We start from the raw sequence: 24,469 nt of genomic DNA on the forward strand, positions 1-24,469 counted from the left end.
AATCACATAGGATCAAAACAATATGAGCCCAATAAAGTTCATCAAATACGTTTCCTGGTTCCTTCGGTTGACCCTCCAGCAGAGAAGTTGATCAGAATCAGCAAAGCCACTCCTCCTGGAGGCGGAGCCAACCTTCAGTCTTCTGTTTCGGTGACGTTGTCTCTCCTGCAGCAGATGCCAGACGGTCTGGAGTCAGAAAACGATGCGAGCGTTCCAGCGGGTCCTGCAGAAACCGGGCCATGCTTGGAGAGAGTTTACCAGAAAACTCAATCAAACGGAGTAGAGCCACATTTAGAAAGGTCCACGAAGGGGGGGCGTTGGAGCGGGTTTCAGTGGGTGCCCTTTCTCAGGATATCAACAACGCTGTGATGCTGTTAGAAGCTGTGGCCACCAGGCGGCGCTGAACTGCCAAACTCCTGGCGTGGTGTCGATTGTTCACAAAACACGAAACGAACGTGGTGTCAGAAGTAAAAAGGTAAGCCGGCAAAATGGCGTCACCACGGTAACCTGCTTGAAAACGAGGCGGTTTCGGGAAAGGTTCGGCCTGACTCGCCTCAATTCTGTTTGCATTGAGGAATAAAGGTAAACGGCGGTAAACGCAGGTAAACGCAGGTAAACGGAGGTAAACAGGTAAACGCAGGTAAACGGAGGTAAACGGAGGTAAATGCAGGTAAACGCAGGTAAATGCAGATAAATGCAGGTAAACGGAGGTAAACGGATGTAAATGCAGGTAAACGGAGGTAAATGCAGGTAAATGCAGGTAAACGGAGGTAAATGCAGATAAATGCAGGTAAATGCAGGTAAATGCAGATAAATGCAGGTAAACGGAGGTAAACGGATGTAAATGCAGGTAAACGGAGGTAAATGCAGGTAAACGGAGGTAAACGGAGGTAAATGCAGGTAAACGAAGGTAAATGCAGGTAAATGCAGATAAATGCAGGTAAATGCAGGTAAACGGAGGTAAATGCAGGTAAACGGAGGTAAATGCAGGTAAATGCAGGTAAACGGAGGTAAATGCAGGTAAACGGAGGTAAATGCAGGTAAATGCAGGTAAATGCAGGTAAACGGAGGTAAACGGATGTAAATGCAGGTAAACGGATGTAAATGCAGGTAAATGCAGATAAATGCAGGTAAACGGAGGTAAATGCAGGTAAACGAAGGTAAATGCAGGTAAATGCAGATAAATGCAGGTAAATGCAGGTAAACGGAGGTAAATGCAGGTAAATGCAGATAAATGCAGGTAAATGCAGGTAAACGGAGGTAAATGCAGGTAAACGGAGGTAAACGGAGGTAAATGCAGGTAAACGGAGGTAAATGCAGGTAAACGCAGGTAAACAAATGTAAATGCAGGTAAACGGAGGTAAATGCAGGTAAACGCAGGTAAACGGAGGTAAATGCAGGTAAACGGAGGTAAATGCAGGTAAACGCAGGTAAACGGATGTAAATGCAGGTAAACGGAGGTAAATGCAGGTAAACGCAGGTAAACGGAGGTAAATGCAGGTAAATGGAGGTAAATGCAGGTAAACGCAGGTAAATGCAGGTAAACGCAGGTAAACGGATGTAAATGCAGGTAAACGGAGGTAAATGCAGGTAAACGCAGGTAAACGGAGGTAAATGCAGGTAAACGGAGGTAAATGCAGGTAAACGGAGGTAAATGCAGGTAAATGCAGGTAAACAGAGGTAAATGCAGGTAAACGCAGGTAAATGCAGGTAAATGGAGGTAAATGCAGGTAAACGCAGGTAAACGGATGTAAATGCAGGTAAATGCAGGTAAACGCAGGTAAACGGAGGTAAATGCAGGTAAACGCAGGTAAACGGATGTAAATGCAGGTAAATGCAGGTAAACGCAGGTAAACGGAGGTAAATGCAGGTAAACGGAGGTAAATGCAGGTAAACGCAGGTAAATGCAGGTAAACGGAGGTAAATGGAGGTAAATGCAGGTAAACGGAGGTAAATGCAGGTAAACGGAGGTAAATGCAGGTAAATGCAGGTAAACAGAGGTAAATGCAGGTAAACGGAGGTAAATGCAGGTAAATGCAGGTAAATGGAGGTAAATGCAGGTAAACGCAGGTAAATGCAGGTAAACGGAGGTAAATGCAGGTAAACGGAGGTAAATGCAGGTAAATGCAGGTAAACGCAGGTAAACGGATGTAAATGCAGGTAAACGCAGGTAAATGCAGGTAAACGAAGGTAAATGCAGGTAAACGGAGGTAAATGCAGGTAAATGGAGGTAAATGCAGGTAAACGCAGGTAAATGCAGGTAAATGCAGGTAAATGCAGATAAATGCAGGTAAATGCAGGTAAACGGAGGTAAACGGAGGTAAATGCAGGTAAACGGAGGTAAATGCAGGTAAACGGAGGTAAACGGAGGTAAATGCAGGTAAACGAAGGTAAATGCAGGTAAATGCAGATAAATGCAGGTAAATGCAGGTAAACGGAGGTAAATGCAGGTAAACGGAGGTAAATGCAGGTAAATGCAGGTAAACGGAGGTAAATGCAGGTAAATGCAGATAAATGCAGGTAAATGCAGGTAAACGGAGGTAAACGGATGTAAATGCAGGTAAACGGATGTAAATGCAGGTAAATGCAGATAAATGCAGGTAAACGGAGGTAAATGCAGGTAAACGAAGGTAAATGCAGGTAAATGCAGATAAATGCAGGTAAATGCAGGTAAACGGAGGTAAATGCAGGTAAATGCAGGTAAATGCAGGTAAACGGAGGTAAATGCAGGTAAACGGAGGTAAACGGAGGTAAATGCAGGTAAACGGAGGTAAATGCAGGTAAACGGAGGTAAATGCAGGTAAACGCAGGTAAACAAATGTAAATGCAGGTAAACGGAGGTAAATGCAGGTAAACGCAGGTAAACGGAGGTAAATGCAGGTAAACGGAGGTAAATGCAGGTAAACGCAGGTAAACGGATGTAAATGCAGGTAAACGGAGGTAAATGCAGGTAAACGCAGGTAAACGGAGGTAAATGCAGGTAAATGGAGGTAAATGCAGGTAAACGCAGGTAAATGCAGGTAAACGCAGGTAAATGCAGGTAAACGCAGGTAAACGGATGTAAATGCAGGTAAACGGAGGTAAATGCAGGTAAACGCAGGTAAACGGAGGTAAATGCAGGTAAACGGATGTAAATGCAGGTAAACGGAGGTAAATGCAGGTAAACGCAGGTAAACGGAGGTAAATGCAGGTAAACGGAGGTAAATGCAGGTAAACAGAGGTAAATGCAGGTAAACGCAGGTAAATGCAGGTAAACGCAGGTAAACGGATGTAAATGCAGGTAAACGGAGGTAAATGCAGGTAAACGGATGTAAATGCAGGTAAACGGAGGTAAATGCAGGTAAACGCAGGTAAACGGAGGTAAATGCAGGTAAACGGAGGTAAATGCAGGTAAACGGAGGTAAATGCAGGTAAATGCAGGTAAACAGAGGTAAATGCAGGTAAACGCAGGTAAATGCAGGTAAATGCAGGTAAATGGAGGTAAATGCAGGTAAACGCAGGTAAACGGATGTAAATGCAGGTAAATGCAGGTAAACGCAGGTAAACGGAGGTAAATGCAGGTAAACGGAGGTAAATGCAGGCAAACGGAGGTAAATGCAGGTAAATGCAGGTAAACAGAGGTAAATGCAGGTAAACGGAGGTAAATGCAGGTAAATGCAGGTAAATGGAGGTAAATGCAGGTAAACGCAGGTAAATGCAGGTAAACGCAGGTAAACGGAGGTAAATGCAGGTAAACGGAGGTAAATGCAGGTAAATGCAGGTAAATGCAGGTAAACGAAGGTAAATGCAGGTAAACGGAGGTAAATGCAGGTAAATGGAGGTAAATGCAGGTAAACGCAGGTAAACGCAGGTAAATGCAGATAAATGCAGGTAAACGCAGGTAAATGCAGGTAAATGCAGATAAATGCAGGTAAACGCAGGTAAATGCAGGTAAACGGAGGTAAACGGAGGTAAATGCAGGTAAACGGAGGTAAATGCAGGTAAATGCAGGTAAACGGAGGTAAATGCAGGTAAATGCAGGTAAACGGAGGTAAATGCAGGTAAATGCAGGTAAACGGATGTAAATGCAGGTAAACGGAGGTAAATGCAGGTAAACGGATGTAAATGCAGGTAAACGGATGTAAATGCAGGTAAATGCAGGTAAACGGATGTAAATGCAGGTAAACGCAGGTAAATGCAGGTAAATGCAGGTAAACGGAGGTAAATGCAGGTAGACGGAGGTAGACGGAGGTCCTGCCTGAATGCAGCAGTGAGAATGTTACGTATTATTATTATTATTATGTTACCAGCGTCCACATGGACCGGACGCAGCGCTGGCCTTCGTGCGTTCAACGCTCCCTCCGGCCGGCGCCGCTTCCCAGGCTCGCCTTTGGGATTAGCTGCTCCGGAGGAGCTTCAGGGGCGGTGGAACATTTCTTACATTAGCACGTCACAGCTCTGTTTGGTGGTACCTGGACCCGGATCCAGAAACCGCTTTGCTCGGATAGTCCAGCACTTTGGAAAACCTTGATTGTGATTCTAATGCGGTAATAACGGCGTCTGATAACCGATATTAGAATATATAAACTGTAGATGACTCCTTTTAGGCTGAATTAATACAACGGCTAATATGTAAACACTGCTGTGAACTTTCTGTTTGTGAGTTTTTACTTATTTATTTTGTTGTTTTAGTAATTGGGAAAGAAAAGGGGAAATGGTTGAGATCTCTTTTTTTCACTTCTTTATTTTTGCAGGGCGATTTGAAAGATTTTTATTTTAAGTAGAATAATTGATTAGTATGAATTTTTGTACTCCACGTTTTATGCCTTGTGGAAGGAAAAATGGCAATAAAAAAGTAGAGATCATTGAATATTGGCTGTATTCAAGCATTGTCCGGCTCTAATGTCCGCTCCGACGGGGTTTGTTCTCACGTTTCTACCTTCAGCTTCGACTCGACGCTGCGCGGCGCGCTGTTGTGGTACCAAATATGCACGGGGTTGGGCGCCTAATTATGACGTTGCGCAATATGATTGGTAGATCAACATCCTGCCAATCATGACGTGTTGCGTGATGGTGGCGGATCACACTGATTGGCTGGATCGTTACATCCGAACAGACGTGGTGTGAACGCGAGTTCTGGATGTTTCTCTTTTCGTGTGAACCTTGGGGGGGGGGGGCGCGCCTCTTAATAGAGCGCCCCCTATGACGTTCTCCTCGCCTTGTCCATCATCCATCATTTTTCCAGGTGGACATGCGTCCGGCAAAATGTCGCCGAAACATTTAGCGTCTTCCCCGAGGCTTCCTGCGGGTCGTTAAAATTACGAGGGAAGCCTGAAGGCAGCATCAGCCTCACTGACCGCGATTACGGCCCTACTATGGCGACGCCATGATCCGCCCCTTTCTGCCTTTGATTCGCTTACAGCGACATTCTCACCCGAACCTTTGAGGCCTAACCAATCAAATTCCTACAAAGCAAACTTTGCATAAATAAGTGTGGGGGGGTCCTACACCATAGTAGGTTTGGCACTTGACTGCCGGAGCCTCGGGGCCCTGTTAGTAACATTACAGTGACGAGCCCTGATTTATCTGGTCCGGTCCGGTCCGGTCCTTGCTAGCTTCGCCGGGGCTCCGCTGCTGACAGCGGCAGGCCTGTAGCCGCTCTGCGGGGCCCGGATGCTACCTATTTACGCTGTTATTGTCGCAGCTGTTCGGATGCGTGAAACTCATTCGGTCTGCCTCGTCTTCGATCGCCAGGAAAATGACGTCTGCTTCCACGAAAGTAAGTTGTTGTTTCTAATTGAGCCTGGGAGGTGGGGCTAGCTATGTTGGTAGCATTTTGGCTAGCTCGCTATGATGGTAGCATTTTGGCTAGCTAGCTATGTTGGTAGCATTTTGGCTAGCTTGCTATGATGGTAGCATTTTGGCTAACTAGCTATGTTGGTAGCATTTTGGCTAGCTCGCTATGTTGGTAGCATTTTGGCTAGCTCGCTATGTTGGTAGCATTTTGGGTAGCTAGCTATGTTGGTAGCATTTTGGGTAGCTAGCTATGTTGGTAGCATTTGCCCATTCTGAATGGCATCCTAAAGCTAACGCGCGAGCTCGCGCTAGCACCGCGTCACTTGGATCTAGGGGGGGGGCAGATTGAAGCCTGGACGGAGAACCACAATGTTCCTGGAACCTGCTGGAGCCGGTTCCGTCCCCGAGCCGTCACCCCAGATTGTGTGCCCCCCCCCCCCTCAGCGGTGATTTGTGTGCCCCCCCCCCCCCCTCGGCTGTGATCTGTGCCCCCCCCTAACGTGTGTGTTTCACAGGTTGGGGAGATCTTCTCTGCTGCTGGAGCTGCTTTCACCAAACTGGGAGAACTCACCATGCAGCTCCACCCGGTGGCAGACTGCAGCCCTGCAGGGTAACCCCCCCCCCCCCCCCCAAACACACACATACTCACTGATGTGTACATCAATAAGTGTGTGTATCTATGTGTGTATATGTACACTGTGTATGGATGTGGCGGGGGGAGGGGGGGGAATACTCAGGGATCCCAGTGTCCCCCCCCCCCCCCCCCCCCCCCGCCACATCAGACCAATGAAACGGTCTGAATGACATAAAAACACAAAACTCTTCAGTCATTCTGTCCTGCCTCCTCACAGACCAGTTTACTAATACTACTACTACAGACCAGTTTACTACTACTAAATAATAGTAAACTGGTCTGTAGTAGTATGAAGTGAAATGAAATACTTTTATTAATCATTGTCTGCTGAACAACGGGCCCCTTGAAACAGCCACACCCTAACATCAAAGGGGCCCCAGCACACGGAGAGGGAGTAGGGTGGAGGCGCACCTGGAGCCATTAGCGGGGACGGTGCCTTGCTCAAGGGCACCTCGGCAGAGCTCTGGAGGCAGACTGGCCCCCCTCCAGTCACCAGCCCACACACCACATCCCACCAGAGCTGGGGCTTGAACCGGGGCAGCGGTGGACTTCTCCGCTTCCCACTGAGCCGCCGCCCACCCAGAGGAGCACCGCATTGGCCCGAATATAACACGATGTTTTTTGCATTGAAATCAGGCTGAAAAAGTCGGCTCGTGTTATATTCGGGGTCTAGACATTATACCCATTCTGAACGCTAGATGGCGCCAGATATCGTTACAACTAATGGTGAACTGAACTCCCCAGGCCAAAGCGAACGCCTGTCATATTTTTATTGCGATGTTTTTCCTTATTCATATGTTGTGAGATGTGTGTGTGTGTGTGTGTGTGTGTGTCTGTGTGTGTGTGTGTGTCTGTGTGTGTGTGTGTGTGTGTGTGTGTGTGCGCGCGTCCAGCTGGGGCGTGTCCCGCCGGAGCGAGCGAGTGTGTGAGAGAGAAAGAGAGAGAGCAACTAGGAGACAGAGATATGCGAGCGATAGGAGGAAACGGAGTTTTGTTTAACAGTGCAAGTAAAATAAAGCAGCTTCAGTGATTCAGCACGTCTGGCCGGCGTCCATCTTGTGTTGCTGCGCTTCAGCCTTCGTCCCCAGCGTGGTCTGGAAGTTAACCCCGGAGGCGCTGGAGAACAACGATCCCCCCAGTTAGACTTCACTTTGATGGTTCATGCAGTTATCGAGTCTTGAAAAAGAGGGGGTCGTATTATATTCTGCCCAATACGGTAGTAAACAGGCCTGTAGTGATAGTAAACGGGTCTGTAGTAGTAGTAGTAGTAAACAGGCCTGTAGTGATAGTAAACGGGTCTTTAGTAGTAGTAGTAAACAGGCCTGTAGTGATAGTAAACAGGTCTGTAGTAGTAGTAGTAGTAAACAGGTCTGTAGTAGTAGTAGTAGTAAACAGGCCTGTAGTGATAGTAAACGGGTCTGTAGTAGTAGTAGTAGTAAACAGGTCTGTAGTAGTAGTAGTAGTAAACAGGCCTGTAGTGATAGTAAACGGGTCTGTAGTAGTAGTAGTAGTAAACAGGCCTGTAGTGATAGTAAACAGGTCTGTAGTAGTAGTAGTAAACAGGTCTGTAGTAGTAGTAGTAGTAGTAAACAGGCCTGTAGTAATAGTAAACAGGTCTTTAGTAGTAGTAGTAGTAAACAGGCCTGTAGTAATAGTAAACAGGGACTGTTCGGGGAAAAAAACCTTTCTTCAAGGTTTTTTAAAAATCTGATGTTACGTTTTGAACACCTGCGGCCTGTAGACAGGTGCGGCTTGTACTCAGTACTCAGTACTTATACTCAGGTGCGGCTTGTACTCAGTACTCAGTACTTATACTCAGGTGCGGCTTGTACTCAGTACTCAGTACTTATACTCAGGTGCGGCTTGTACTCAGTATTCAGTACTTATACTCAGGTGCGGCTTGTACTCAGTACTCAGAACTTATACTCAGGTGCGGCTTGTACTTAGACTCATGTGTGGCTTGTATTCAGTACTCAGTACTTATACTCAGGTGCGGCTTGTAATCAGTATTCAGTACTTATACTCAGGTGCGGCTTGTACTCAGTATTCAGTACTTATACTCAGGTGCGGCTTGTACTCAGTATTCAGTACTTATACTCAGGTGCGGCTTGTACTCAGTACTCAGAACTTATACTCAGGTGCGGCTTGTACTCAGTACTTAGACTCATGTGCGGCTTGTACTCAGTACTCAGAACTTATACTCAGGTGCGGCTTGTACTCAGTATTCAGTACTTGTACTCAGGTGCGGCTTGTACTCAGTATTCAGTACTTGTACTCAGGTGCGGCTTGTACTCAGTACTCAGTATTTATACTCATGTGTGGCTTGTATTCAGTACTCAGTACTTATACTCAGGTACGCCAGAGAAAGAGTCGTGACCCCCGCGGTGCTCGATACGCTGAAGTCACCCGAGTTTCCTCTGCCCCCCCCTAGTGGCCAGACGAAGAGCGCGGTGAAGAGGAAGCTGTACGAAGACGGAGCGCTGCCTGTCTCTGCTGACGCTGCAAAGAAGGTCACCAAGAAAGCCGCTTCAGCTGGACTGCAGGCCCCGCCCCCCTCCCAGCAGACTGGAGGTGAGGAGGCGGATCGGCCCGTGTGGCCGGCTCCGGTCCAGCGTGTACTGGAGCTGTGCGTGTGTGTGTGTGTGTGTGTGTGTGTGTGCGTGTGTGTGCGCGTGTGTGTGCGTGTGCAGACGTGACCCTCAGTGCTCTGAACGACTCGGATGTCACCAGCGATCTCGTGGACATGGAGGGCGAAGGATCCAAAAAGCTCAACAACTTCGATCAAGGTGAGGACTGGGGGGCGGAGCCAGGACCGGTTGACCCCCTATGCTGGGGGGTCAACGAACGGCGGCGCTTCTGTGTGGAATGTGTTTCTGCTGAAGGTATCATGAGTACCTGGTGGTACTCTACTGTGTACTCCACTGTGTACCAGAGGGGATTGATCATCTATTGCTACACCTTATTATTCATGTGAAAATGACTTTTCCGTGTTTCTTTATACAAAAAATATAGAAATAGAGTTTTAATATACAATGAACAAAAATCTGGCTCGATAAGAAGGAAAAGAGCAGACGGGAATAACTTTAAAGTTGAGGGTTATTCCTGATGTAATGATCATCATTGTTAGCTTAGCATCGCTATCTGTCTCAGCGTGCTCTTCTCTCCACAGATAACCTGAACCTGGACTCCGGCCTCATTCTGAATCCCAGCGACCTTCCTCTGCTCTCCCGTTGACCCTCCTCACCGCAGGAAGCCGGACCGCGTGCGGAGAGGAGAACCTGCATGAGGTCCACAAGGATCCTGACCCGTAGACCAGAACGCCGTGCAGCGTCCCAGACGTGGGTCGTTGCTCTTCCTGGACCCTCAGGTGGAGGTTCTGAAGAACTTCCTGGACCCTCAGGTGGAGGTTCTGAAGAACTTCCTGGTCAGGTGGAGGTTCTGAAGAACTTCCTGGTCTGACATTAGACCCGGTTCTCTGGATCCTGCTCAATGTGACGACGGCATTATCTAAAGTAATAAAGTTCTTTGTAATTTGTGTCAAAAAGTCCTTCATGATTCAACATGTCACACACATTAAGAAACACACACACACAGACGTCAAGAAACACACACACACACACACACACATTGAGAAACACACACACACACACACATTAAGAAACACACACACACAGACGTCAAGAAACACACATACACATTAAGAAACACACACACACACACATTAAGAAACACACACACACACGCACATCAAGAAACACACACACACAGGAACACACACACACAGGAACACACACACACACACATCATGAAACAAACACACACACACACACATCATCGGCGGTCCCTCGTAGTCGGGCATGACTGTCCTCCTTCCTGGTCCTCGTGGGTCTTCAGGTGGGCTACAGGCCTGTCCTGGACCCGGTGGTTCTGGTGCAGTGTGGACGGGGGGACGTAGTGGTGGTGGGTTTGGGTTGGGCCTGTTTGGCGGTTTCTCTCCTTCCTGAGTCTGCGCTTCTCTTGTGCAGCATGGCGGAGGTCATCGTTGTACTGTCCCGCCCCCTCATGGACCAGGTCTCTCCAGGTCGCTCTGACTGTTGCCGTGTCTTCCCGGGGTTTAAGGTCGATGTGGCCCTTCTTCATGTTTGTCTTGATGTTATCCTTAAACCTCTTGTGTTTGCAGTTTTCTGTTGCTTTGAATAATGTATAATAAAGACTCATGATTATGTAAGATTGGTCTTTAATTGTTTTACCACGGCCTTGGGGCTCCGCCCACACAAGCAGACGTCTGCCTGGCTGAGTGAAATCATCTCGCTTCTCTCGGCACACAGACGAGGGTTCCTCAGAGCAGGAAACGGGTGTTTAGGGGGCGGAGACTAACTGTCAAACTGATGTCGTCCGGCTGCAGGCGGCGTCCTCCCTTCAGACATGAAGGTCGTTTTTCATCTGATACACCTCTGCAGGTATTACCCTTCACTGTATCAAAGTTACTTCACATTGTTTAGTCACCATTTAATGATTACTTGATTGCTCTTGCAATTATCAATTATATAAATGTCATTATGCTTAGTAGTTATTCTATTGCCAGTGCAGCCCGTTTCCCTTCAACGAGCTGGGAATAGAGGACTTGTTTTGGGAGGCCAGTCCGTCTGAGCTGGTGTTGGGCAACGATGGCAGTGATGGTGGGAATATCAGCCTCCTCCAGGACGCTGGTGTCGGTGCGCCGATCCTCCCAGCTCAGCCTGAGGATTTTTTGGAGGCATCTCTGATGGTACGTCTCAAGTGCCTTTAAGTACCTGCTGTACGTAGTCCAGGCTTCTGATCCATACAGGAGGGTGGGAAGTACCACGGCTTCATAGACCAGGATCTGGTCTTTGCTTGGAGGTCGCGGTTCCCAAAGACTCTTTCTTAGCTTTGAGAAAGCTCCACTGGCACAACTGAGGCGATGGTGTACCTCGTCATCAATGACAGCCTTTGAAGATAAAAGGCTGCCAAGGTATGGGAAGTGGTCCACATGCTCCAGTCTGATGTTGTCAATGGAGATGTTTGGGGGTAGGACAGGCATACTGCTGTCTGGTTGTGTTTTTACGTTGATGGCTAGACCGAGCTGGTTGTATGCCTTCACAAAGGCAGAGAGCATGCACTGTAGGTCCTCTTCTGAGACGCTACGAGGGCGTTGTCGTCTGCGTACTGCAGCTCCATGATGACACACATCAAGTAACACACACACACACACACTCCGGAAACCTTCCTACGGCACCCCCCCTCCTCCCCGAAGGACAATTCTCCGGACTTGTCTGGTTCCCACTTTTTATTGAAATAATTCCTGCGCATTACCAGTGGATCGTTCCCAGTGCAGCGTTCCCATTGGATAGTTCCCAGTGCAGTGTTCCCATTGGATCGTTCCCAGTGCAGCGTTCCCAGTGGATAGTTCCCAGTGCATCGTTCCCAGTGCAGCGTTCCCATTGGATAGTTCCCAGTGCAGCGTTCCCAGTGGATCGTTCCCAGTGCAGCGTTCCCATTGGATAGTTCCCAGTGCAGCATTCCCAGTGGATCGTTCCCAGTGCAGTGTTCCCATTGGATCGTTCCCAGTGCAGCGTTCCCAGTGCAGCGTTCCCAGTGCAGCATTCCCAGTGGATCGTTCCCAGTGCAGCATTCCCAGTGGATCGTTCCCAGTGCAGTGTTCCCATTGGATCGTTCCCAGTGCAGCGTTCCCAGTGCAGCATTCCCAGTGCATTGTTCCCAGTGGATCGTTCCCAGTGCATTGTTCCCAGTGCAGTGTTCCCAGTGCAGTGTTCCCAGTGCATCGTTCCCAGTGCATCGTTCCCAGTGCATTGTTCCCAGTGGATCGTTCCCAGTGCAGCATTCCCAGTGCAGCGTTCCCAGTGCAGTGTTCCCAGTGGATCGTTCCCAGTGCAGCATTCCCAGTGCAGCGTTCCCAGTGCAGTGTTCCCATTGGATCGTTCCCAGTGCAGCGTTCCCAGTGCATCGTTCCCAGTGCATCGTTCCCAGTGCATTGTTCCCAGTGGATCCTTCCCAGTGCATTGTTCCCAGTGGATCCTTCCCAGTGGATCGTTCCCAGTGCAGCATTCCCAGTGGATCGTTCCCAGTGCAGTGTTCCCATTGGATCGTTCCCAGTGCAGCGTTCCCATTGGATCGTTCCCAGTGCAGCGTTCCCAGTGGATTGTTCCCAGTGCAGCGTTCCCAGTGCAGCATTCCAGTGCAGCGTTCCCAGTGGATTGTTCCCAGTGCAGCATTCCAGTGCAGCGTTCCCCGGGCAGCGTTCCCATTGGATCTTGTTTCAATGTTGCACTGTACTTGTACTGTGTACTTGTACTGTGTACTGTGTTGACAATAACAGTAAAAGCTTCCCATTCTTTCCATTCTCATTCCCTGTGGTGCGACTATTCACCGTACTTTTGGCAGTCGTTCGTGTGCGGATGGAGAGATTACGTCTTTCATAAAGCGAAAGCACCAAGAAGGACCGCCCCTAAATTCAGCGACGTTCATGTCGGTAGCTAGCTAGCTAGCGCTGTCGAGACGCTTCTACTCGCTGCTCTCTGCTCAACAACCCGCCGTTCGACTGCCCTCCAACTCTATCCATCTCGCTTTGTTCCCTCGGAAACTCTTTTTAGCTTTCGTGACTATTGATTGGTTAATATTTAATTCTCTCGCTGCTGCTCTAGCGTGACTGATAGCCTTGAGTTTGAACTCTGCGTCGTAAGCGTGTCTCTTTTGGGACTGGAATTCCTCTTTACCGGTTTTACCGCTCTTACTTTGGCGACGCCCTCTGACTACGGTAGCCCTAATTAACCAATATTGATCCATATATAAAGTGGTTTTTGTGGTTGTTGTGTTTTAACATCTAGTTTATCCTTTGCAGTTCTGTGCAGTTTTGTTTATCTGTGCAGTTCCAGAAGATTCTGACCTCTGCTGTCTTATCCTTATCTTAAGGGTCATTGTTCTTGAGTGCTACTGCTTGTAAATTCTGGTAAAGCCCAACCTTTCTGCAGCCACACCTCGAATCCACGGCCCTGAACAATTACTAATGCTGCTATAAAAATGGCCTCAAGTTGGAGGAGTCACTTCGATATCTTTATGAGAACTGCATTTCCACACGTCACAAACAGAGTGGACTCAGGTTGATTATACAATATCTCTTTTTATGATTCAGGTACAGAAAGCACCCACTGTGGAACAGAGTCGACCAAAGGGCCGAATGTGGCCCTGGGGCCGGACAATGCCCAGGTCTGGTCTAGGTGCTCCACAGGCCTTTTGCAGCAATCGATCTGACATTGTCCTCGTCCATATTCCTGAACATCGAGCTCCTGATGTCTTGAAATCATGACAATAATTCTTCCCATCTTTAATACAGAAGAAGCAGAAGTCCTGTTGTGTGTGAAGAAATATGTGTATAGATAGAAATATATGTATTAGATAGAATGTTAGAGTACAAGTACAGTCAAACAGTAGCATGTATTACAGTACAAGTACAGTAAACAGTAGCATGTATTACAGTACAGGTACAGTCAAACAGTAGCATGTATTACAGTACAAGTACAGTCAAACAGTAGCATGTATTACAGTACAAGTACAGTCAAACAGTAGTATGTATTACAGTACAAGTACAGTCAAACAGTAGCATGTGTTACAGTACAAGTACAGTCACACAGTAGCATGTATTACAGTACAAGTACAGTCAAACAGTAGTATGTATTACAGTACAAGTACAGTCACACAGTAGCATGTATTACAGTACAAGTACAGTCACACAGTAGCATGTATTACAGGAGAAGTACAGTCACACAGTAGCATGTATTACAGTACAAGTACAGTCAAACAGTAGCGTGTATTACAGTACAAGTACAGTCAAACAGTAGCATGTATTACAGTACAAGTACAGTCAAACAGTAGCATGTATTACAGTACAAGTACAGTCAAACAGTAGCATGTATTACAGTACAAGTACAGTCACACAGTAGCGTGTATTACAGTACAAGTACAGTCAAACATCCTGTCTAAGAGGAGCATTTCTTGCGGTCTTGTTTCCGTTGAAAGTCCTTCGTACATAAATCATCGACATTTAACAATACAAATAAAAATAATATTAAATTACTCAATTGATGCAAAATAACAATAAATTAAAAAGACACATAATATGTACAACGTAGCTCAGGGGTCGGCAAACCTTTTGACTCGCGGGCCACAATGGGTTCTAAAATTTGGCAGGGGGGCGGGGCCAGTAACAGATGGATGGAGTGTTTGTGTGAACGAATATAAATGATATGAAAAAGCCATGACATGAAAGGATTTGGCCTTTTACAGGTAAAAGGTAAAATTAATGAGGTTTATAATAACATTTTATTTCATGATATTATTTGTACAAGTTCTCCCGCGACCCGATGACGGATTAAGCGTTTGGATAATGAATGAATGGATGAATTTGTACAAGTTCGGCGGGCCGGATTATAAAGCCTAACAGGCCGTAGTTTGCCCATGTCTGACGTAGGTGGACAAAAAGGGGGGGGGGGGGGGGGGGTTGATCCGGAGAGAGTCGTGATGACTATCTCCGTTTCTGTCCCCTAAAAGGTGTATTTTTAGGGCCGTTTTGAAGGAGGCCAAAGAGGTGCATGTTTTGAGGGCAGGAGTCAAACAGTTCCACCCTTAGGGGGCAGTATTGTAAAAAGATGATTTACCCATGTTAGTCCTGTAGGAGGGGGTAATCAGGTTGTTGTCGTCCACTTCAAAATGCTTCCACTCGCGCGACTAGCTTCAAGCTGCTAACGGGTTTAGCCAGCATTCAACCAATAGTGTCACAGGAAGTGATGTCACGCTGCACGCGTTACCATCTCTGTCTGGAGTAGAGAAGTCTCACTCTGTTCCACCGCGTAACTCCAGATCGGATAGAAAGTTATGACAATAACGATCCATATCCGAGTCCTGATCGGGAGCTAACGTCCGATTATGATTCCAAAGTGATCCAGAATCCAGGATCTCTTCTGGATCATCATCAAAATATAATAAACTGTTCCTGCCAATCAAGATCCGGCTCGAGCTTTTTGAATTATCTTGCTAACAGTCAGACAGACAGTCAGACAGACAGTCAGACAGACAGTCAGACAGACCAACACAGGTCAAACATAATATCCTCAGCGGAGATAATAACAATGACCTGATCTGGATCTTTTTCTTCGTGTTTGATTCTGAATCGAATAGTTAATCAATGAATAAATCTTTATTAACTATTAAACCTGAGCTCGTTGGTTAGCGTTCGCTGCTAACCGATGCTAACCGGTTCCTGTGCTGGTGATGAAGAGCTCGGTCCTTCATCAGAGGAGCGACTCGCTGATGGAAGGAGGTTGCTGAGTCAAACCCATTCACTGAATACTACTCATGCAGTACTCATGCAGTACTCATCCAAGTACACGGATACGAGGCATGTTTCCTAACAGGCCAAAAGTCGTGTCCACGTGTTCAAAGCATTCTCTTTATCGTACTGTAATTATTGATTGTTTATGGCCCCCCCCCCCCCCCCAACGTGAACGGGTCAAAAAGCACAGACAAGCCTTCACTATCATTCAGTTATTGATCTACACACCCAACCCTGATTCCAGCAGCTATAAGGACCCGCCGGGTTTCCTCCTCCTGCTAGTCAGCGATGGATCCGTCCCAGTTCCTCATCGTGCTCCTGTGGATGCGTGGATGTGGTGCTGCAGGACAGGTGCAGCTCAGGTGAGTCGGGACTATCAATCGTTTATCTGGATGTATTCATATAAACTCTACGTGGGTCATTCTACGAAACGGGTGCCATTTCCACTTTGCAATTTGTGAAATTTTCATGCAGAGCAAACTCCTTTTTTCCAAACCCACAACATGAAGGACATGTTAATCCTCCAAGAAAACATATTTTCCCACCTCAGGCATAAAGTCCTTTTTAATAATATCCATTTGATTTACACCTTGTAGCCATTTTTGTACCACCCCGTCACGGACAATATGTACACTATTTGAGTGATGGCACATTAAAAAAAAAAAAAAAATCAATAGACAGTATGTTATTTAATCAGTTTTTTTTCATTTTTATGATCATTATCTGTGAAATATGAATTTCACATGTCAACGGTGTCATTGTTTTTACAAAAAATATATAGATCGACTTAAAATTTTGAATTAAACATAGTCCCTTCATTAGTCCACAAAACAAGAATGTTATTCAACATTAATTTCTGAACCATTTCAGTCTATTTCCATTTTTTTTTAACAAGATGACTCTGTGACGGGGTGGTTCAGTGTGACGGGGTGGTTCAGTGTGACGGGGTGGTTCCGTGTGACGGGGTGGTTCCGTGTGACGGGGTGGTTCAGTGTGACGGGGTGGTTCAGTGTGACGGGGTGGTTGGGTTGAGCTTGACGGACCTCATCTAACATGAAAAAACAACAAAAAAGGAAGGAAAGGAATGTCAGAACTTGCTTTCTTTGCTCCTGGCTGCTCTAGAGGTTCAAATGATGTCACTTCCTCTTTGTGATGTCACTTAAAGCAACAGTCAGTTATTTAGAGACAAAACTGACGGGGTGGTAAGACAAACTGAGGGACGCACACAAATAGTGTTATTTTTACCAAAAATAATGTTTTTATTTTGAATTAATATATTTTATGGAATCAGTGGTACACTTATACTTGTGGAAATAATAAAAGTTTGATAAAAATCTGAAATGTATTTGGTGATATTGTGGATGCAAATTGACGTTGGTCAATACGGACATGTGAAAATGGCCATGTTCTCAGGATAATGATTAAAAATAGTATGTCATGCTCAAAAAATATAGTATTTACTCATATATCATGTTAACAAGAACAATTAAATTAAAACTTTTAAGCTTTAGAAACACATTTTGGTCATTTTTTGTGCCTTATACACTTCATCAAACTGTGTGGACTCAAATGGCGCTCGTCTCGTAGAATGACCCACGTATCTTTACACTCGCAGTCTTCAGCCGCTATTTTTATGCGGCTGTAATTGATTTATTCTTGATCATTTTATATATGTTGTAACTTCCCAAGAAGAGGATCGTCTGTTATTTGCAGAATGGATACGTTCTATTCTTTGTGCTGGTCATGGGCTCCGCCCCCGTTTCCTGTTAATGACAACTGATAGGACGCTGATGAGGGTCACCGTGTCTGACCTGGAAGATGAGGTTAGGGTTCAACGGGCTAACGTTGCTCCCGTTAGCAAGCAGAAGAAAGCCACAAGGAGCTGCAGGAGCAGCTTCAGAAGGGGATTGGTGCTGCAGCGCGGTGGCTCAGTGGGTAGCGCGGTTGCCTCGCAGCTCCTTTCTGTGTGAGTGTACATGTTTGTGAAGCGCTGGCGACACATCCGTGGTGTACCCCGCCCATAATGATGACATGATGATTGGTTCAGATGCCTGTGCTTAATGCCACTAACGTGGGCGTGGCTTAACGACGATGATTACTGTATTATCAGAATGTGATTGATATCTTTTGAAGCTGAATCTGTTTTTCTCTCTTTTGCAGCTTGCAGAAGTCCCAGCTTGAACACGGTGAGTCGGTTTGAATCGCGCAGTTCATCGTGTGCATCGATTCACGTCAACACAAACGGGACAGGACGCCACACATCGGAGGGCAGCAGCACACAAACAGCATGTATTACAGTACAAGTACCTCCAAATACTCTCTCCAGAACCTTCACACAGTATAGCACCCCTCACTTTGTTCATTAGCCTCGTCTTACGTCACCAGAGCGGCGCGGTGGCATCGCGGCGAGCGAAGTACCGATACCGAGTCTGATCGTTGTCTTTGTGTCCGCGGGGGTTTCGTTCTGGGTTCTCCCTGAAGAACATGCAATTTAGGTGAATGTATGACTCTAAAATTGTCTAAAGGTGTGGCTGTCTGTCTGTGTCTGCCCCCCCCCCCCCCCCGCCTCTCGCCCGTCCTCAGCTGGAATAGGCTCCAGCAACACTCGTGACCCACAAGGCAGATAAAGCGGCTGCAGACGAGTCGGTTGATTTAGTCTCATCGACAAGAAGATGGATGGACGGATGAAACGCTATTCTATTCCCATGGAGAGGAGTGGCTTATACGATCCAATCAGCCGCTCATTCTGACGTTTCGGTACAAGCCGTCCGGTCTGTGACCGGTTTGGAGCACAAAGCGCCGAGTTAACGCAAAGTAGCAGCTGCTTGAAAATAACCTTTCAAGCAGAAAAGGGCGGAGCCATGTTTTGTTTACAACGGAAGTCGCTATGGCTTCTTCTTCTTCTTCTTCTATTTCCGGTATATTTGGTAAAATTGCACATGTCAACATAATTTATTTAGATCAAAAGTGTGATGCATGAATCACACCTAATCGGATCAATATTTTTAGGATCCATGAACATGGTGACTCCGTCTTCGTTCGACTCAACCTGAACCTACTCAGGTAGACTCCGCCTTCGTTCTACTTATCCTGAACCTACTCGGGTAGACTCCGCCTTCGTTCGACTCAACCTGAACCTACTCGGGTAGACTCCGCCTTCGTTCGACTCATCCTGAACCTACTCGGGTAGACTCCGCCTTTGTTCGACTCATCCTGAACCTACTCGGGTAGACTCCGCCTTCGTTTGACTCAACCTGAACCTACTCGGGTAGACTCCGCCTTCGCTCTACTCATCCTGAACCTACTCGGGTAGACTCCGCCTTCGTTCGACTCATCCTGAACCTACTCGGGTAGACTCCGCCTTCGTTCGACTCAACCTGAACCTACTCGGGGAGACTCCGCCTTCGTTCGACTCAAGCTGAACCTACTCAGGTAGACTCCGCCTTCGTTCTACTCATCCTGAACCTACTCGGATAGACTCCGCCTTTGTTCGACTCAACCTGAACCTACTCGTTTAGACTCCGCCTTCGTTCTACTCAACCTGAACCTACTCGGGTAGACTCCGCCTTCGTTCGACTCAACCTGAACCTACTCGGGTAGACTCCGCCTTCGTTCGACTCAACCTGAACCTACTCGGGTAGACTCCGCCTTCGTTCGACTCAAGCTGAACCTACTCGGATAGACTCCGCCTTCGTTCGACTCAACCTGAACCTACTCGGGTAGACTCCGCCTTCGTTCGCGTGCCTTAGGTTCACCTTGGCTCCACCCGTGTGTTCGAATTCCGAAAATCTGTCCAGCTTTCGAGGCATTTTAAACTCCATTATTTTGGTCGAAAACCGAGTTGTTCGACTATCCACTCTTTCGAGGTTCCATTTTGTATGAGAATTTGGTTTGATAGTAAGCGATAAAATTGTTATGTGTAGTCTGATCAAGTCCACTCTACATTTACTGATGTGTCGTGTTTGTGTTCCTCCAGCTGCAACGCTGACCTCCTGTGACTTTAACTTGGACAGGCAGCCATTCTGCACGTTCACACAGGACAGCGCAGATCACAACGACTGGACACGACACAGGGGTCCGACCCCAACACAACACACTGGCCCGAGTGGAGACTATCCTGATGGAAGTGGGTCTACAACGGAAATATTAACATGGGAACACTTTTTTTTATAGATAATTTTTGTTTATAAAGGAAAAAGCAGGAATAAAACACAAAACAAAACAAAACAAAAAACAGGAAGAGGTCAGGGGATGTCCTGTACAATACTTGTCACATATACACACACACATATATATATATATATCTCAAAGATTTTCATTTCACATGAATTCAATCAGAGTTTTGAGTACTGCCACAGTTCAGAAAGTCCAGCCATTTTGTCCAACGTCTTTTTCGTAGTTCCATAAGTTCCATAAGTTTAATGTTTTCAATGATGGAAATAAGACGATTCATTGTGGGAGGTTGTTTCTTATAATATTACAGCACTTTTTGGAGTGATTTGATCCATTTGTCATGTATCTTCATGACTCCCTCTGTCTGCAGATGGATTTTACATCTACCACGAGTGTGACAATGTGTACAACGGACAGAATGCTCGTCTTCTGAGCCCTGCTATCTCATCGCCAGCCTCCGAGATCTGTGTCCAGTTTCGATACTATATGTATGGTACAGACCATAAGAACGTACTCAGGGTTCTGACCAAGGGACCTGATGGCGAGGAGGAGGTCTGGAAGAAGATGGGGATCCAGAGTCCATCCTGGCTGATGGGGTCTGTCACCATACCCAAAGCGAGCAGTCAGAGTGTCACTGTGAGTGCTTCCAGTGTGGAGCCACATTCACGTCATTCGCCATGACATCCAATCAAACCCGAGAGCAAAGCTAAACTCAGCAGATAACACAAAGGCTTGGTTTGTCGGCCACTTTTAATGCTGTCATTCCATCTGTGTGTGACTGTAGATTGTGTTTGAGGCTCAGAGAGGCACCACTCCTTCCTGTGACTCATCCCTAGACAACATTGTCATTACTGAAGGAGCGTGTCCCTGTGGGTTTGCATACATTTAGCACCCATACATAAACATGAACACACATTGCTGTATTATTTATTGTGTATTTGTGTACCCACAGCATGTGTCTATGGCTGTGATTTTGACACTCCTGGTGAATTATGTGGGTGGACAAGTGAAACTGAAAATCCAAGCATATTTGGCTTTGATCAGTGGACTGGGCCAACTGAAACGGAAGGCACTGGACCTGATGATGACTTTTCCAAACCTGGAAGTAAGAGAAGTCTGTATTAAAATGACAGAGTAACAGACCAGACCAAGCATGAAACCATATTGGACTCAATGCCTTCCTTTTTCACGTCCCCATATTCAGAAATTTGTGTCACAAATGGTCATCACAATGTTTTTCACTTAAAACATTGCCACTGTTTTATTTTTTAAATTGTATGGTTTTTTCCTACTTTTCCGTATTTAGTGGGCGCCTACATGTTACTGGATTCTGTCTATGCGATCCCTGGAGTCCAGGCTCAGATCAGAAGTCCTCTAATAACCCCATCCTCTGGATGTCTGGACCTAACGTTCCGCTATTACCTGTACGGGACCAGCACCACCATGGCCCTCAGGGTCCACACCATCACCCCAGGTAGAAGACACACATGTGGACAAAATGCTTGGTGCCCTTCTGTTAAGAAAGAAAAACTACATTGGTCACTGAAAGAAATTTAAACTGAAACAAAGAAACAAATGGAATCTGCCAGCGGGCCAATGAGCTGACCCGCCGACGCACGCCGCTTTCATCCTGAGTGCTTCACAAATGTTTATATTTGAGCTGCATTAGTTGCTCACAGTTTAGTCAAATCTGTATTGGGATAATATGGGACATTTTGGCCATTGCCATGGCAACAGCGTAAAAAATACAGCGTTTGAGAATGTAAGTGGCAAATTTGCGACGTTTCCATGGTAATGCTGCAACGGAAAATATAGCGACATGGTTACGATTGGGTTTTTTGATCGGGACCACATGAGGGAATTTTCTGCCAAATTTCGTAAATTTTTAGCAAACTATTTTTTTAAAATTCCCATTAACTTTTTGTTCTTGTTCTGTAGGGGGCGCTGTAATGCCGATTGTCAAAGTTTTAAATTTAAAGTGTCCAGGTAGGAAGGGTTAATAAGTGTTTAAAATTTGGTTTTAATTGGAGTGTGTGTGCAAACGGGAGCAATTTGTGGTGAACATTCATTCATTCATTGTCCAACCACTCAATCCGTTATCGGGTCGCGGGCCGAGCTGGAGCCAATCCCAGCGGTCAATGGGCGAGAGGCGGGGGACACCCTGGACAAGCCGCCAGTTCATCGCAGGGCAACACAGAGACACACACACACACGTTGATCCGGATCTGGATCCAGATTCGAGAATTTTTTAAAGGATTCTTTAACATTGCGAGAACATTTCGGCCGGATTCGGATCACAATCCGGATCTGAGAGCTAATTTTTGTTCTAAAATCGGCATTTTTCAGGAGTCCATCCTGACCCCTCTGATCCGGAAGCCCTGCTTACTGTCTCACAAGATTGATTACTCTATTGGAGGCGGGGCCTGCAGTCTCTGATTGTCTTTCTGGTTTTCATTGTTTGTTTTTCCGTAATTTATTTCAAGTTATTTCACTTAGCATTGTGCTTTTTTGCTTTCATTAACAGAGGGGTACCAACAATCCTTTCCATGTGTGTACATGTTGTGATACTGGAAGCAAACAGGGCTACATTCTTCCGATGTACATTCGACGTGTGTGTGTGTGTGTGCATCAATGCATCCCTTATTGTTCCCAGAGGCAGCAGCACTTACTGACTGTGTTTGCTAGGTGGAAGCTTCGGGCCTGCTCTTTTCACACTCACGGGGAGCCAGGGGAAAGGTTGGAAGCCTGCAGAGGTCCGTTACCTGGGGACTGCTGCAGTCCAGGTAAATCCAAGAAGTCGATGTTTCTCTCTGTGTGGACACAGAATTAGATTAATCGTCACGAATGTGCATTTCAGTTTGTGATTGTCGGAACCTATGGAGAAACTCCTCAGACAGATATCGCCATTGATGCTGTGTGTGTCATGAGCTGCAAAGGTGAGAATCCGCATTGAACGAGAATGACACCATCTCAAATACGCACATTTGACAGGAAATAATTGATTTCATATTCCAGCGGATCCAACTCCAGAACCATCAACTCCTGGACCAACGACACCAAAACCAACAACAAGTATATCAGTCATATTTAATACTTTTACTTCTCATTCATACCATAATCATTTAACCCAGCGGTCCCCAACCTTTTTCCTGCCACGGACCGGTTTCATGCCGTGAAATCTTTTCGCGGACCGGGGGGGGGGGGTATACCGGTAATTAAATTTAAAAAGAGGAATATAATCTTACAATAACTTGCAATAACTATTAAATAAATAATTAATAGTTACACAATATCTACTCACCATAAATTGTGGTCCCAATAATTACTTCTGTCCATCATGGTTTTTAATCCGGGTTCTTGTTTTTTAATCCGGGTTCTTGTCTTTTAATCCAGGTTCTTGTTTTTTAATCCAGGTTCTTGTTTTTTAATCCGGGTTCTTGTTTTTTAATCCGGGTTCTTGTTTTTTAATCCAGGTTCTTGTTTTTTAATCCGGGTTCTGGTCTCAATGTGCCGAAGCAGGTTTGAACCCTCCATTGCTCGTTAACGGAGCGAATCAGCTGTTAATACCCGAGTTTTAAGTCTTAGTCCTGATTTCTCTTCTTGGAGGTCGTCGGCACCTCTTCTTCATCCTCTTCTTCATCCTCTTCTTCCTCCTCTTATTCCTCCTCTTCTTCCTCCTCAGTAGGACTTTTTTCCTCGGCAAAGAAGCTCTCCAAAGACTATTGTTTCTTTTTATTAATTTTTGCGAGTTCACGACTGTTTTTTTTATTTTTTTTTAGCAACGTATCAAGACGCGATTGTTACGTTGGAGAAAATCCGGTCGTTTTTCAAAATAAAACACCTTTTAGACGCTAATAATCGATACAACGGAAATTGTATACATTAGTTGTTCTTTCTTTGCGGCCCGGTAACAAATGCCTCACGGACCGGTACCGGGCCGCGGCCCGGTGGTTGGGGACCATTGATTTAACCCATTCATCCATCCATCCATCTTCTTCCGCTTATCCGGGGGGGTCGCGGGGGCAGCAGCCTAAGCAGGGAAGCCCAGACTTCCCTCTCCCCGGCCACTTCTTCCTGCTCTTCCGGGGGGATCCCGAGGCGTTCCCAGGTCAGCCGAGAGACATAGTCTCTCCAGCGTGTCCTGGGTCTTCCCCGTGGTCTCCTCCCGGTGGGACGTGCCCTGAACACCTCACCAGGGAGGCGTTGAGGAGGCGTCCTGAATAGATGCCCGAGCCTCCTCATCTGGCTCCTCTCAACGCGGAGGAGCAGCGGCTCTACTCCGAGCTCCTCCCGGATGACTGAGCTTCTCACCCTATCTCTAAGGGAGAGCCCCGCCCCCCTACGGAGGAAGCTCATTTCGTCCGCATCACTGCAGACGCTGCACCGATCCGTCTGTCGATCTCTTGCTCCATCCTTCCCTCACTCGTGAACAAGACCCCGAGGTACTTGAACTCCTCCACTTGGGGCAGGATCTCCTCCCCGACCTGGAGGGTGCACTCCACCCTTTTCCGGCTGAGAAC

The 24,469-nt window shown here is 46.6% G+C and overlaps 2 protein-coding genes across 2 annotated transcripts in view; both read left to right on the top strand.

The window, feature by feature from the left end:
• The first annotated feature begins 5,494 nt into the window (after positions 1 to 5,494).
• Positions 5,495 to 9,945, top strand: zgc:92664 (uncharacterized protein LOC436695 homolog). The gene is made up of 5 exons (XM_068755775.1): positions 5,495 to 5,758; positions 6,291 to 6,385; positions 8,841 to 8,980; positions 9,100 to 9,195; positions 9,579 to 9,945. The coding sequence occupies exons 1-5, from the start codon at positions 5,738 to 5,740 to the stop codon at positions 9,641 to 9,643; spliced, it is 417 nt and encodes a 138-aa protein (XP_068611876.1). The 5' UTR covers positions 5,495 to 5,737; the 3' UTR covers positions 9,644 to 9,945.
• A 6,119-nt stretch (positions 9,946 to 16,064) lies between these two features.
• zanl (zonadhesin, like) overlaps positions 16,065 to 24,469 on the top strand; it is a 123,384-nt gene continuing 114,979 nt past the window's right edge. Inside the window, exons 1-9 of the mRNA XM_068756186.1 lie at positions 16,065 to 16,138; positions 17,937 to 17,962; positions 19,753 to 19,902; positions 20,320 to 20,585; positions 20,734 to 20,818; positions 20,902 to 21,054; positions 21,256 to 21,423; positions 22,635 to 22,732; positions 22,807 to 22,885. Coding sequence (XP_068612287.1) covers positions 16,065 to 16,138; positions 17,937 to 17,962; positions 19,753 to 19,902; positions 20,320 to 20,585; positions 20,734 to 20,818; positions 20,902 to 21,054; positions 21,256 to 21,423; positions 22,635 to 22,732; positions 22,807 to 22,885 — 1,099 coding nt within the window. The remainder of the gene's footprint in view (positions 16,139 to 17,936; positions 17,963 to 19,752; positions 19,903 to 20,319; positions 20,586 to 20,733; positions 20,819 to 20,901; positions 21,055 to 21,255; positions 21,424 to 22,634; positions 22,733 to 22,806; positions 22,886 to 24,469) is intronic.

This window comes from Brachionichthys hirsutus, chromosome 23 (assembly GCF_040956055.1).
Source record: "Brachionichthys hirsutus isolate HB-005 chromosome 23, CSIRO-AGI_Bhir_v1, whole genome shotgun sequence".
In the NCBI taxonomy this organism is placed as follows: Eukaryota; Metazoa; Chordata; class Actinopteri; order Lophiiformes; family Brachionichthyidae; genus Brachionichthys; species Brachionichthys hirsutus.